General features: G+C 55.6%; 1 protein-coding gene across 2 annotated transcripts; it reads right to left on the reverse strand.

The window, feature by feature from the left end:
• Positions 1-5,217: 5,217 nt before the first annotated feature.
• On the reverse strand, positions 5,218-10,284 carry NATD1 (N-acetyltransferase domain containing 1). 2 transcript variants are annotated; one of them, XM_052658089.1, is made up of 4 exons: positions 10,144-10,284; positions 9,604-9,678; positions 6,261-6,379; positions 5,218-5,352 (listed from the first exon to the last, which is right to left on the reverse strand). In XM_052658089.1, the coding sequence occupies exons 1-4, from the start codon at positions 10,247-10,249 to the stop codon at positions 5,236-5,238; spliced, it is 417 nt and encodes a 138-aa protein (XP_052514049.1). In that variant the 5' UTR covers positions 10,250-10,284; the 3' UTR covers positions 5,218-5,235. The 2 variants fall into 2 exon arrangements, with proteins under 2 accessions (XP_052514049.1, XP_052514050.1); XM_052658090.1 differs by lacking the exon at positions 9,604-9,678.
• Between the last annotated feature and the right edge of the window lie 5,233 nt (positions 10,285-15,517).

Consider the following 15,517-nt stretch of genomic DNA (forward strand, 5'->3'; position numbering starts at 1 on the left):
GGAAACAGTGAGAGACTTTGTTTTCTTGGGCTCCAAAATCACTGCAGATGGTGAGCGAAATTAAAAGATGCTTGCTTTTTGGTGACAAACCTAGACAACGTTTTAAAAAGACATTACTTTGCCAACAAAAGTTCATCTATTCAAAGCTATGGTTTTTCCAGTAGTCATGTCTGGATGTGACAGTTGGACCACAAAGAAGGCTGAGTTAAAGAAGTGATGCTTTTGAACTGTGGTGTTGGAAAAGACTTGACAGTCCCTTAGACTGCAAAGAGATTGAACCAGTCTATCATAAAGGAAATCAGTCCTAAATATTCATTGGAAGGACTGATGCTGAAGCTGAAGCTCCAATACTTTGACCACCTAATGCGACTCATTGGAAAAGACCCTGATGCTGGGAAAGATTGAAGTCAGAAGGAGAAGGGGATGACAGAGGATGAGATGATTGGATGGCATCACCAACTCGATGGACATAAGACTGAGCAAGCTCCGGGAGATGGTGAAGGACAGGGAAGTCTGGCGTGCTGCAGTTCATGGGGTCGCAGAGAGTCAGACATGACAGAGCAACTGAATAACAACAATATATACATACATATATATAATTTTATTTTTGGCTGTGCTGGGTCTTCATTGCTGTGAGGACTTTTTCTAGTTGTGGCGAGTGGCAGCTACTCTCTAGCTGCAGTGTGAGCTTCTCGTTGCAGAGCACAGGCTATAGGGCACATGGGCTTCAGTAGTTATGGTTCTTTGGCTCTAGTTGTGGCACATGGACTTTGCTGCTCCGCAGCATGTGGTATCTTCCTAGATCAGGGATCGAACCTGTATCTCCTGCATTGGTGGCAGATTCTTTACCAGTGAGCCATTCATTCTTTTTTTTTTTTTTTTTTTTTGAGCCATTCATTCCTATAGCAAGTAATTACCATGTGCACGCTTAGTGCCGGGTACTCTTAGGCACTAGAGTCACAGCGTTTAGTAAGACAAACACTTCCTGGTCTGGGACTTTCCTGGTGGTCCAGGGGTTAATACTCTGTAATTCTAATGCAGGGTTTTGATCCCTGGTCAGGGAACTAAGATTCCTCATGCCCTGCAGTTGGTCTCAGAGTTTCCAGTCTAATGGGATTAACAACTATTTCCAGAGTGATAATAAATTAAGCAGAATGACTTAATAGATGACTTGGAGGTTACAGGTGGTTAGGGGTCCTTTCAAGAGATGTCATTTGCATGGGGCCTGGAGGAGGAGTGTGCAAGGAAGAGCTGAGGACAAAGCATTGTGACTCAGTAACGTGACTAGGGTGACAGGAGAGATACTGGGTTTGCCTTCATTTAGTCATTTCCTCTCTGAATATCACCTTTCTCAACTGTAAATGGAGTAGTCAGTGTCTAATTAGGGAAAAAAAATCCACCCTAGGTATTTCAAACAAAATGGATTTAATACAGGGCATTGTTTGTGGAAGTGTTGGGCAGGCCAACTGAATCACTATCTGGAACACCTGAAACTTATTTAATTGTATAGTAACTATACCTCAGTTTAAAAAAAACAAAACTGCTTTCTTTTACCCAGAGACTGAGAGCTGTGTGTGCTGGTCTCTCCTGCCATCTAACTCCGGACTTTGAACCACCCAGGTTCACCTTGCCAGCCAGGCTGCCTTGAGGAGACCCTGCCTCATGCTGTGAGCAAAGAGCCCTCCCCAAGTCCAGATCGCAGCGGGCTTGTGCTGTCTTCTTCCCATCCAGGCCTTAGCACACAGGCTCCTTGTTTGTATGCCTGGAACCTGTCCCCAGCCTCCTCCACAGCAGGTCCCATCCCACATGTGCGACAGATAGACAGTCAGCTGTGGGGATGGCAGCTCTGCAGGCTAGAGGGGCCTTGGGCCCCTGAGCTGCTGCTTGGAGGAAATCCTGCTGACACGTACGTGGGCAGGAGAGTGAGCAGACTCCCAAGAGGTGGCTGCCGGGGACACCAGAGGGGGAGGACCAGTCAAGCGGGTATCTGCAGCACCCAACACCCACCCCGGAGCCACCTGGCTGCTGGCTCCCGCCCTCCCTTCTCCCACTGGGACTTCGCTGAGCCTGTCCTGTCCCTGCCCCGTTTCATTCAGGTTCGGGTGGACAGTACCATGGGTTTTACTTCTAGAGCCCAGGCTGCTGTAGGGCAGTTGCTGGACGTGTCCCTAGGGATCACCCTGCAAGGGCCCACCACAGGACACTGACATAGCGGGGCACGAACTGGGTATGGGTCCTGTTGGCCTCACCTTTCTGTAGCCTGCTGACCCCCCACCCCCAGCCTCCAATTCCCAATACCTGGTCTCTCACGGAGCTGCTATGGAAGCCAAGCTAGTCATGACCACAGAGGGCCCCAGGGGGACCTAGAGGAACATGCTCCACCCTGGAGCCCTCAGGCTCCAGACTCCATGCAGGAGGCTCTCCATCCCGTGTGTCCTAAGTGCTGCTGGCCCTGGCCTGCCTGAGTGCTCTGCCTCCCCCACTGGACAGAAGCCCCGAGAGGGTTCCTGGGGGAAGAGGGGCAGATGACATGATGTGACATTCTCCTCCTGGTCCCCAGGTCCAGCTGTTCCCAGCGAAGGGAGCCTCCTGCTGGAGGCCTGACCATGACCTCAGTCAGAGGGGCCCATGCCTGGGAGGAGGTACAGGCGCAGCCAGCAGACCCCCGGATCCTGATGCCACCTGCACCTCACGGCCTCACTTCCCTGCCAGTGAGGATCCAGGAGTCCAGACACCTGCCAGGTCTGCCCTTCTCGCTCCTCCCACTCCCGAGGGCTTCCCACCCCAGGGAGCCTGGCTGCCCTGGGGGTGGAGCGGAGGCGAGCACCCCTGCCCTTCCAGAAGCAGTCCTAGAGCCACACTGGGTCACACCTTTTATTGAAATGTCATGCACTCCGTCTGGAGACCAGCTCTGGCCCAGACGCCACCTGCAGCAGGTCCTGAGTGGGAAAGGCACATGGGTGGCCGCCTGTCTCAACTGGGTGAGACCTACCAAACGGTCCTGGCAGAAGAGCACGTGACCATGGGGCCATCTGCTGGGGGCCTGATAGGTCTCTGAGCTTTCCCGTTCCCTGCTGGCGGCACACAAACTGACCCACGTGACCTGCCTCCTGAGTGAGGGTTCCCCAAGTTTCCTGGGATGGGTGGGGCGGGAGGGTGAGGCTGAGACGTCACACAGTCGGGCTAGCACCGGCAGTGTCAGGATTGGGAGTGCTGCTGGAGGAGACTGGGGTTCCAGGGTTGGGTCTGCAGCACACCCACCTAATTGGGGGAGTTGGCCGTTGCTGCTGTCAAGGGCCGTATTGAGAGCAGCGGCATTTTGTAAGGCGGCCTGAGGCAAGGGGGCCCAGGTTGCACCGGTAGAAACTGGGGACGAGCTGTCCCTGGCCCAGTGTCGCAGGGCCCTGGGGACCCTGTACATCCCTGGTTCAAGTACTAAGTGCTGTGTGTGCCAGCCGGCTAGCCAGTCACCCGCTGGGAGAACACAGGTGCAGGCTGGGGCATGGTGGGCCCCCTTGTGCCACCCAGCCCTCCGGTCCCTCCACATGCAACTTGCCCTGGGGTCCCCTGTGCCAGTTGCAGGACACCCTCCCATGGACAGTGCCTCCTGGAACCAGGTTGCGTCGCCCAGAAGGCCGCAAAGGCATCAGCACCAGCTCTCTGAGCTACTGCAGAGTTTTCATGACGGGGTCTGTGCTTGAACATGGGGAGTGTGGATGCGGAGGGGGTGATGATGGAGAGGAAAATGGCCCAGAGCCTGGGCTGCCCGACAGTCCACCCTCACGCCCACTACCTACTCTGCTCTTACGCCGCACCAGGAGGGCACGTGTGTGGCCTTGGAAGGGCTTCTCCCAAAGCTTTCTGCAAACACAGCCAGGGGCAGAGGGAAAGGGAGGGTGCTCTGCAACCTCTAAGAATTCCTGGAGGCCGGAAGGGGGCTGGGCACTGGGAGGGATGTGGGGGCCGAGGACAGTGACTCAGGGCTGCCAGGCCTTTGGACACATGTAGATGGAGATGTCCCCACTTCTGAATGAGATGTATATAAGTGGGAACACCCTGGAAAGGACTGCTGAGGTCAGAAATGGAGGGGTCACTGGGGCAAGCAGTCCACCCCAGCCAGTGGCCTGAAGGGGCCGTGTCATCCCAGGGGTTCACTGTTAACTCACATCTCAGCCCAGAGGGACGGGACTCCTGAGCTGCCCTCTGGCCCCACAGGGGAGCAGGCATGAATTCGGCCCTTGTGGGGAGCAGGACACAGGAGGCTGTACTCTGAGCTTCAACCAGCCCCCAAAAGAAGTCCCCAAAAAGGCAGGCCCCACAGAACAAAGGTGCCGAGGTGCTCCCCAAGCTGTTCCCAGGAAGGGAGTCTGGGAGGGGCCTCAGACTCCTGATGGGCCACGGGCTTGCAGGAAGGGAAGGACGCTCTGACGTGTGGCGTTTGCACAGGAATCCCTCTGAACTGCTTCTTCCTCTGGGTGGTGAGAATGGTCTGTGAAGGACAGCTTTATCCCTCCCACCCCAGCTCAAGGGTCCTCTTTGAGAAACCTCACCCACAATGAGGGGCAGGGATCCCCAAGACACTCAGATGGAAAGGGGAGGGTGGGCATGGGGGTGGGGTGGAGGGAGAGGACCACTATCCTGCAGGGTGGGTTGCCAAGGAAACACCAGCCACGTGTGAATGCATGTGTGTATGTAAAGGAGACACCAGCCGTGTGTGTGTGTGTGAGCCTGAGCCTGGACTGGCACCCAGCCCATTCCTGGCCCTGTTCATCAGGGAGGGCTCCCGTGGTTGTAGTCATCTCCTGTACCAGGCACACAGTCAAGAGCAGGGGCAGCATGGGGGCTACCTCGCTTGGCCCAATGGCCCTGGAAGTTGGCACACATAGTTCCTTATTGCTCCTCATCTGGGGAGATGACCCCCTGCTGCCCCTCACAGAGCACGGAGCAGCAAGGGGGATCCGGCATGGCCAGAGGGACGCCCCCATCCACACGTTCTGATCTCAACTGCAGGCCCTCACGCCGTCTGCAGAGCAGGAACAGCCGGGCTCCGCTTCGCCATGGCAGCTGGACCACGGCCCATCCTTGGCCAGCCGCCTCCCAGGGCCACAGACGAGCGTCCTTACAAAAATAACTCTGAGTCCGTCCCCCGTGGGGACCAGGATTCCTGAGAGCACACGGAGGCCAGGGCAAAGCCTGGGGGTCCGATAGGCGGGCTCGAGCCCTGTGGAGCCAGGGCTATGGCTGCAGGCGCTCCAGGTACTGCGGTAGGGGGTTCTCCTTGACGAACTTCTGGATGTACCAGCATGTGACATGGGCTCTCAGGTCCTCCTCCACCACAAAGTCCAGAGCGGCCTGGCAGCCAGGCAGAGAGAAGAGTGGTCAGAGCCCCAGTCCCTCACACCCCAGGCTTTCCCTTGGGTCTGCGACGGAGGCAGAGGTGCTGTCACCACTCCCGTTACAGCTGGGAAACCCAGGCAGACTGATAAACTGCCTGAGGGGCATGGCAGGGAAGCGAGGGGGCCAGGGTCAGATCCGCCCTGGGAGAACCCTCTTCTCCACTCATTCTTCACCGGATGCCTCCTCCAGGAAGCCACCCCTGTGGGCTGGATCAGGGCACCTGGGGCTCCCTCTGCTCCCAGCAGAGGTCGCTCCGTGTTCACAGGGATCCCAAGGCCAGCAGTAGGAGCGGTCAGCCTGCAGTTGTTGAACCAGTGGGTCTGGAACCGCCTGAGCACTCAGCACCCCACACACCTGACCCCCGGTTTCAGCCTGAGACCCTCTGGTGATAGGATTCCAATCTCTTCTCCCATTCTGTGGATGAACTGGGGGCTGCAGGTAAGCGCCCTCATGCCCAACAGATTCCCACCCCGCTCCTGTCACCCAGGGCTCCTTCTTGGTAACAGGATGGCCCCACAGACCAGCACAGAGCTGCCCCTGAAAAGGGCAGAGGGGCAGTAGAGACAGGAGGGTGGCAGAGGGCAGGGCCCCGAGCAGCTTTTAGGGGACTCACAGCCACCCTCACCCTTGGCGCCAGGCTCGGCCCCCTGGAGAGTTCACTGGGCACCTACCATCCATGCACGCTGGGTCCCAGCAGTGAGCGCCCCACATAAGGCAGGCGTCTGGGTCCCTGAGGGCCCGGCCTGGGAGGTGGGGGCATAGAGGTGACAGGGGGTAGGTGGCAGTTGCAGCCCATGGGAGGGTGGGGCCTGGCCACCACTGGGCCTGGTCTCCTCTGAGTGGGGTCAGCCTCCATGCCCTACCTTGGCCAGGTGCTTGGCGATGCCGCGCCCACGGTAGGCGTCAGGGACCTCTGTGTGCTGTAGGTCCACGATCCGCTTGCCCACATACTCATAGAGCAGGACTGCCCGGTCATGACATCCTGTGGGGAGGGGGTGGGCGGGTGAGGCCCTGAACGAGCAGGGAGGCCTAGGGGGAGGGTCAGGGGTTCGGTGCTGGGTCTGGAATCACCTCTCCATGCCTCAGTTCCTCATCCACAAAGTATGGATGCAACGGAGCAGTCCTCAGGAAGAGTGTCTGGAGGATTAGTGTGCTTAGAACAGCATCTAGAACACACCGAGCCCCATGTGGCCTTTTCTGCTATCATCAAGCTTAGCATCCCAGGGCTCCCGGTGCCCCCTAAGGCCCAGCTCTCTGCACCCCCACTGGAGCACCTGCCCAGTGCTCTGGGAGCCCCAGGCCCAACACTGGATGTAGAGCAGGACTCAGCAAGTTGCCAACTAGCCCAGAGCCTGAACAAACCAGAGAGCTGGACCACCCACTAGAGCCTGGGGAAGGTCAGAAGCAGCAGACACCAGCGTCCGCAGGAAAGTGACCAGGCCCAGAAGGCACAGGCAATTGACCTTCACACCCTCTCAGGCCTGGTGCACCAGTGTGCCCCAGTCCCCTGCTGGAGAAACACTTCGCTGAAGTTCCAGCCTCTCAGCCAGCCTGTCTGTCTGTCCATCCAACCACGTGCTTACTCACCCCTCTGCACCCCTTGACAAAAGTTCACTGAGCCCGTCCGTGGCACTTCTCGGGAGCTGGAGACATGGCCACGAACAAGCCAGGCCAAGGTGCTTGGGGTCCTTCTCGCACATCTCTCAGATGCCAGTCTGAGCCTTCGGCAGGCCCGTGGGCAGAACTTTCAATATCTGTCTGGAATCTGACCACTGTTCACATGTCCACTGGCCCCTGCACCCCCCATGGAAGCAGAGTCAGACCCCGCCCATCCTCAGCTCAGCGGCCTCCCCGCGGCCCTCAGGGCCACCTGCCTCAGCCAGCTGCTCCCTCTTCCTGGCACCTCCCCTAGAGTCCCCCAGGGCTGGGTCCTCACTATTTGAGGTTAGCCCACGTGTCACCTCAGCATTTCAGGCCCTGGATCTGGCGGTCAGGCAACAGCCTGAGCACCCATGTCCTCTCACACCCCATGTCAGCACCCCGTCCACGCTTCCTTCAGCAAGCACCGAGGAACTGGGCTTTCTCCCCATCTGCTCACGCTGCTTGCCCCCAGGCAGCCTGAGGGAGCCCATGACATCTGATCCACCCTCTGCTCAGGACCCTCCCAGGCATCCACCTCACCCAGAGTCAAGGCCAAGTTCTCATAATGCCTGCCACAGCCCCGCACCACCTGCCTCCATGCCTCTTGATGCCCTCTGTCCTGTGGCCTGGCTCTGTTTCTCCCCTCTCTGTTGCTCCCAGAACACATCAGGCACCCCAGGGCCTTTGCACTTGCCGCCCCCTCCACAAGGAGCACTCTTGCCACCGTAGCTCCCTTCTTTGCCTCCTTCTTGGGTGGTCCTCCTGGACACCTGACTCTAAACAACAGCCCTTGGGACTTGCCTGGTGGTCCAGTGGTTAAGACTCTATGCTTCCACTGCAGGGGGCAGGGTTTGATCCCTGGTTGGGGAACTGAGATCCCACATGCCATGCAGTGTGGCCAAAAAAACAAAAACAAAAAGTACCAGCATCTTCCCAACACCCCAACCTTATTTCTCACAGGTCTTGTTCTTCAGGATGGTCTATGCTTTATTGTCCACTGACCCTCAGATGGCTGAGCCCCCAGCACTTACAATAATGTGTGGCACATGGTAAGCTCTCAAGAAGCACTTGTGGCATGAATCCTAGTTCTTCTACCTCCAAGGTGCAAGACTGCAGGCATGTTGGTCACTCTCCTAGCCTCAGTCTCCTCCTCTGTAAAATGGGCAGAGCAGCCCCTCCACCAACACCGCCAGCAATGCTGAGGATAAAGTAAGTGACTCCAGTGTGAGGGGCAAGCGGGAAACCCAAGGACTGAATGCACACAGCTGCTCTTTCCTCCCCAGACCTGGAACTTGCTGGGGACTCACCAGCCTAGCTCTGCCAGGGGATGGCTGGCACACACCTGTGCTAAGAGCCACAGGGCTGCTCCACCTCTCACTGGGCACAGTGAGCTGGCTTCCAGGTCCTGGCTGAAACCATGGCAGGCCATTCCCTTCCCCAGCTGAGGCAGGGTTGGGGCCTGGGCACAGAGGAGCCCTCGGCCCACCCCTATACACACCCAGACCATTTCAGGCCTGGATGCACAGCCCAGTCTTGTAGACTGGTGAGAACTTGGCCAAGGATCCTGGTCCACTTTAGACTCAGCCATCTGAGCAGGAGGCAACAGACAGGACAAGTTTACAAAGGCAGCTGGGCTCATCCAGGCCTGACCCCAGCCAACTCAAGAGGGTGTCCCTAATGGCTGTACTCATTAGGGAAAAAAAGAAGGAACACCCCCAAAGGTCCCCTTTTTCTTCTTTCTCTGAGTGTTGAGGGTCCCCTGAACACCCACAAGGAAATCAGAGGCCTCTCAGGAGCCTTGAAAAGCCAGGGGGCCTCTTGGAATGAGAGTAGCAGGGGAGCCCTGAGAGTCACGGCCAGGTGCGCCAGGGTGGGCACTATAGCGGAGAAGAGGAAGGAAAAGGTGTTTGAGTTCTGGCCTGCGGGGGCCTCAGCTTACTCCTCTGAACACAGGGTGGTGACGGCCACGTCACGAGTGGGTTGTAACAGACGTGTGTTGGGGCCGGGTTCAAAGCCAAGCACAGCCAAATGGGGTCTGAGAAGGTGAAGTTCCAGCTCCGACAGAACCTCCAAGCGCAGGTGGGAGGAGTCAGCCCAGACAAGACCCTATTCGAGTTCTGCCCCTCCCCCTATTGCCTGACCTCAGGAAGCCTCGCCCTTCCCTCCTCAGACAAGGGGCACAGTGGCCCATACGGGCCCATCCAGCTTGGGCACTACCACAGAAGGCCCAGCTGGGAGGGAGGAAAAAGTTATTAACAGAGAGGGGTGGGATGCAAGGAATTCAACCCTCCATTTCTCAATCAGGCGGAGGGGGCGTGGACTAGTAACCGGTGAAGGGCTTGACTTCGCTTCTGGTTTAAGAAGTAATGCCCAATGACTTCCCTGGTGGTCCAGTGAGATCCCAATGCAAGGCGCCCGGTTGGTCAAGGAACTAGATCCCACAGGCCCCAGCTAAAAAATCAAAATTGCCGCGACTAAGAGTTCGCATGCTGCAACTAAGATCCTGCCAGCAAAAAAAAGAAAAAAATCAGTAAAGCCCAGTCCATGTCCTCCAGCACTGACTACCTGCCGCAGGCGCTGTTCTGAACCTCACTCTTATTGGGGCATCCAATTCTTCCCACCAGCCAGGAGTTAATCCCACTGTAGAGGCGAGAAACGGGCGCACAGAGATGAGGCAAGTTGGCCAAGCCCCAAAGCCGCCGGGGTCTGAAGGAGACAACGTCCCTCCCCGTACCCGCCCCGCCCCGCCCCTGACGGGCCGAAGCCCCTCCATCCGTCAGCCCCCGGTCGGTCTAGCAGGGTCTTCCAGCCCCCTCCGAGCAAAAAAGCGAAGATTCGCAGGGGCAGCCAGAAGCCACTCAACACCGGGAATGGGGAAATGGCGGGACACCCGCTCCCCGGGACCTCGGCAGGATCCCGGAAAACAGCCGGGCCAAGCAGGTGCGGGTTCCCCCGGGCCGAGGCGGGACCGGAGCCGCCCGGCGCCTGCCTCCGCCGCTCCCGGGCTCGCGCCGCCCCGGGCGCCCGCCCCCACCTGGCCCGCGAGTGCGCCCCCGGCCCCGCGGCGCGCAGACAAAAGGCGGGGGCGGGCGGGCCCGGCGTTACCGTTGAGCCGGACGGTGAACTGGCGACGCCGACGGTCGTGCTCCACGCGGATGGGGCAGCCTTGCTCCGGCGCGCCCGGCGACGCTGCTGCCGGCGACTGCGCCATGGGCGCTCGGACCCGGGCCAGGGGCGCGCGGCGGGCTCGGTGGGCGGCGCGCGGAGCCGCACTGGGGGCGACCGCAGGCGGCGGCGCGGAAATTGACACTCGGCGGCGGCCGCAGCAACAAAAAGGGGGGAGCAGGAAATCAGCTGTGCGGTCACGTGCGGCGCGCGACCAGTGGGCGCGCAGCCGCTCTGTTTTGATACATTCCGTTCGCCTCTTAAAGGCGCAGCGCCGCGCACAGCTCTGTGCTGGGGCCTTTGGGCCTCTGGCCCCGACCTGCAGGAGACTCTGGGGGACCCCCCAAGGACCCCGTCTCAAACACACGTTTCGACCTATAGGGCAGTTCTAACCGTCCCCTCGCAGCCACCATTTACTCAGTGCTTGCTGTGTGCCTGCGCGCAGCAAAGCCCCGGAAGCTGCAGAAAGCGCTCATGAAGCCGAGGAGTAGGTGCGCTTGACACAGGCGCCTGGGGAAGACCTGCGAGGGTCACACACCGCTGGAACGATTGTCCCGAGAAGCCTGGCTTGCGATCTGGTGAAAGGCCACCTCTAACCCCAGAAACAAATGTGGGAAGCTCCTTGGAGATCCCTGGACCCACTCACTGGGTGGTGGGAGTGGGGGGATTGAGTCCCAAAAGGGCCAGGGACTTGCTTGAGGACACACAGGACTCTGGGTGGGTGAGTGGGGAACAGACTACATTTTTGAAACAGGACTGGACAACACCTCCCCCCAACCCCCTCCCCAACCGCTGGGATCCAAAGCCGCCCACCGAGTCACGTGACTGCAGGTTTTATTAGTTTGCTGGTGAAGGCGTGAGCATGACGTCATTCCCACGTGACCACCGCCCAATTTAAGATGCCCATCGTTTGTGTTTCCCCCTCCAGCCATTGCCCTACCCTGTGACTAATTTGCTTTTCCTAAAACTTCATGTAAACAATATCATATAGTATGCCCTTTAAGGATTCAGTGTTGTTTTTTTCTTATAAAACATTTTGTGTGAGATTAATCCACGTTGTTGAGGGTATCTTTTTCATGACCGAGTAGTATTCCACTAGGTGCATATTCCACAATGTACTTATCTGCCTACTGTTGATGGGCGTTTGGGTTGATTTTAGATTTTGACCGTTAGGATTACACATGCTGTGACCATTCTTGAACATGGTCTTAGGACCATGAGTTTTATGAGGACTAACCAGACCATTTCCAAAGTGGCTACCTCATTTTACACTCCTGCCAACAGTTCTGAGTGCTCCTTTGGTCACCAGTCTCTAGTTCTAGCCGTTCTGGTGCACGTGACGTGGTGGCTCTCAGGTGTCAGTATACCTTTCCCTGACGACCCCTGAGGCTGAACCTTCTTCATCCACTTCTTGGCCCTTTCGGTATCTATTTTTGTGGGTGTTTTTTTTTTTTTTAAATTGGAGTCCTTTTTGTTGTCTAGTTAGGAGTCCTTTGTCGCATATATTTATTGAGAATATCCTATCATAGCAGACGTTTTTTGTTGTTGTTTTAAAGAAAAACATGTGCATTGTATCACAGAGTTTGGAAACAAAACAGGGTTGAAGAGTGAGTCATCATTTACAAGGAAATAGAAAAGGATCCTGAGATCAGAGAGGGCTTTGACTTGAGCTGAATCAGGGCTGACTGCAATCCTGAAGGAGATGTAACCTTGTGTATGTCTCAGGAGACTTCTTTGTCTCCAAAGAACTTGAGTGGTGTGGGGAAGCCAGACAGGCTTCTGGAAATCCCATCACCTGGCTGTGCCATTTCCCACTCTGGGACTTGGCATGTGCACTTCCGTTGGAATGTCCTTGTCGAAGCTCCCCTGCCAGCCCGGGTCCAGGGGAGATTCCAGGCAGGGCCAAGTGCACACCAGGCCCACCGTGAGAGCCCAAGATCCTCCCCGTTTTTGATTCCTTTATTTCTTCTCTGATTTTAAATGTCTGTTATCTTGTTGGAATCTTCAAATATTGCAGAAATCCTTTGTGGAACAAGGCAGTGGCTCAATAAAAGAATGAAGCAAGAAATTGGTGTTTACAGAGTTGTCTATCTTTCGACCCCGAAGCATACTGGTTGTGGAGGAGCATCTGGGAGGGGCTGCTGAATGAACCTGTGACCCCCCCACCCCAAAGTTAGAAAGCAGAATTGGGTCCCAGAAGTCTTGGGTGGATGGTCCTGAAAGCCCTCATGACCAAGGCTGAGCAGGGCCACGCTGAGACTGGGTCCCAAGTTTGTGAGCAGCCACTGTGTGCAGGTCACTGTCCTAGGGGTACCCAGCGAACAAACAGACCAGACTCCTTGCTCTTCAGGAGGGACGTTCTAGGGGAGGGAGACACCAAGCCAAGAAGGAAACAGAGACCAAGGGTTTGGGGCCTCAGTGTGGGGAGCGGTGAGTAGGTACCTTGGGAAGCTTCAAATGGTATTGAAGACCTCAAGCAATTGTGGCTCATTCAGTGAAAGACTTGAAGGAGGTGAGGGACCCCAGTCCAGGCGGAGAGAACAGTCAGTGCAAAGACCCTGTGGTGGGTTTAAACCCCTGAGGCCACATGGGCTCTTCAGCTTTCATTCTTTTTTTTTTTTAAACTTAAATATATTTTATTTTGTATCCTTGCAGAGTGATCATTTATTCATTAGTAATTTACCAGAGATTGTAGTGGAGTTATTGATGACGTTACATGAACCAGGAACTTCTAGTGCCAGCCAAAGCACTGACCCCTGTGACTTCTCAGAGTATGGACATTTTTAATTTAGAGGATTCTTCAGCTTTCATTCTGAGTCAGAAGGGGCTATTGGAGGATTTTAAGCATATCAAGGATCTTGAGTTTTTGTCTGTGCCTTAATATGGGAAAATTTCAAACCTGTGTGTAAACAGAATTATAAAATGAAGCCCAGCACACCCATCATGGCTGAGGTTTTTGTTTCTGTATTTTTTCTTTCTTTTATAAAAAACAAATTTTAAGGTGGTGTTTAGTTGTGGTTGTTGTTGTTTAGTCAAGTTGTGTTTGACTCTTTCTGATCCCCATGGGCTATAGCCCTCCAGGCTCCTCTTCCATGTACTCCTCTTGCCAGTATTCCCAGGCAAGAATACTGAAGTGGGTTGCCATTCCCTTCTCCAGGAGATCCTCCCATGTTTCCTGCATTGGCAGGTGGATTCTTTACCACTGAGCCACCAGGGAAAGCCCAAGGTAGTGTTTACATACAGTGAAAATGATCCCTTTCAGCATGTAGTGTTTTTTGTTTTAATCATTTATGTATTTTTGGCTGCACTTGGTTTTCATTGCTTTGCGCGGGCTTTCTCTAGTTGCAGCGAGCAGGGGCTACTCTTCCTTGAGGTAGCAGGCTTCTCAATGCAGTGACTTCTCTTGTTGCTGAGCCCAGGCTCCAGGCACTTGGGCTCCGTAGTTGCGGCTTGAGTACCCTAGAGTGCGCAGTAGTTGTGGTGCATGGGTTTAGTTGCTCCAAGGTATTAGCATATGATTTTGACAAAAGTGTACTCCCTGCAGCTGCCATCACAACCCATTTATAAAGCAATTTTATGACCCCCTTAAGCCCCCAGCCCTCCCCTTCCAACTCTCCCCAACCCAACCTGTTTTCTATCCCCGGATAGAACTGCATGGTGATCCTTCCAAAGGGGGCTGCAGGAGGTCTTTTTCACTGTTTCGAGGCTCCTGCCCACCACGTGGGTGTGGACTGTGCAGGGGAAGCACGAGGCTGAGGACCAGCCTGAGCTCCCAGTTCTCACAGAAACTCAACAAGAACGGTTCCACAGATGAGTTGTGGCAGCTGGGCGTGGGTCCCACCATTGGCTCGTGGCAGAGTCCACTTCAAACCCAACTATTTTCTGCTCCATCCCAAATGTGAGTGGTTCTCCATGGGCCCCCAGTGGGCTCTGTGGACACTGGAAGGTGGTCTGACCCCACTGTAGGGCCAGGAAGCCACCAGCACCAGGGAAGCAGCCAAGCTTGACCTCAAATCCTGGAGGCCAACCCCAACGGCTTCAGGTGCCTGGGGACCCCGCTGCACACAGTGCAGGTGGCAGGAGGGTTCGGCGCCCACACCACCCTGCATCCTGGGCTCCAGTGACGAGAGGGACTGAGGCTGCATGACGAGTCAGAGAAGAAACGTATCTAGAATTTGCACTGGTGGATCCAGAGCCTCGTGCTTAAGGGGTCAGAATAATGTCATCAAGTGTCTGATGTCCTATGGCAGCTCTGCTGTGGACCTCAGGGGCCCTCCACCCACTCCCTCTGGCAGCCCCAGGCCTGTGTGGAAGGTGCAGGCGGTTGGGGGGGGGATGCTTGTGCTGACCCTCAGGCCCACATCCTCCCCAGGGAGTCCCACCATGCTTCTCTGGCCCAGCACCACCACCCGGGGATGGCTCCTCTCCCATTCTTCCTGCCTGAGTGGACGAACAAGGGGGCTGATTTACAGTCTTCAGAATAAGCAGGAAAACACCCAGGAGACCAAGCCCCTCGCAACCCACCGGGTCCTGCCGGGTGGCCCTGATTCTACACCCAGAACTTGGCAAACAAGGCACTGAAGTTGTTGGTGTGAGCTCTTTACACACAGGAAGTATTCCCTTCCAACACAGATGGGCTCATGCTCACCGTCTTGTACTATAAAAATAAAAAACTATGAGCAAGTTCCTTAGGAAACCACAGAATCATTCTTTTTTTATGCTTTGAGTTTTTTTTTTCTGTCTTTAATTTTATGTATTTATCTTGCTGCGCAGGGTCTTCGTTGCTTCGAGGGGGCTACTCTCTAATTGCTGTGCACGGGCTTCTCATTGCAGTGCCTTCTCTTGTTGTGGAGCACGGTGGGCTCTGGAGCGGATAGCCTTCAGTAGTTGCAGCTCCTGGTCTCTAGAGCACAGACTTCATAGTTGTGACGCCCATGCTTAGTTGCCCAGAGACATTTGGGATCTTCTCGGACAGGGGATCAAACCCATGTTCCCTGCATTGTGGATTCTCAACCACTGGACCATCAGGGAAGTCCCACAGAATCATTCTTTAAGGATATTCTTATGGTTAAGTTTTGATTATGTAATATTTTCACATGTTTCCAAAAGTAAAATAAGCCCCAGGGCCCACTCCACCTCCTTCTCCCACTTTCCTGGTCCTTTCCCATCTCCCAGAGTGAAACATTCTCGCTTTGTGAATTTTCCTGGTTTTCCATACATAAACCCACTAAATACAAATGTATATTCTTTCTTCCCCTTGCTATTTAACCCCAAAGTGAAGCCTGTCACTGAGCCATGGGGACCCAGTGACAGT

Source organism: Budorcas taxicolor, chromosome 19 (assembly GCF_023091745.1).
Source record: "Budorcas taxicolor isolate Tak-1 chromosome 19, Takin1.1, whole genome shotgun sequence".
Taxonomy (NCBI): Eukaryota; Metazoa; Chordata; class Mammalia; order Artiodactyla; family Bovidae; genus Budorcas; species Budorcas taxicolor.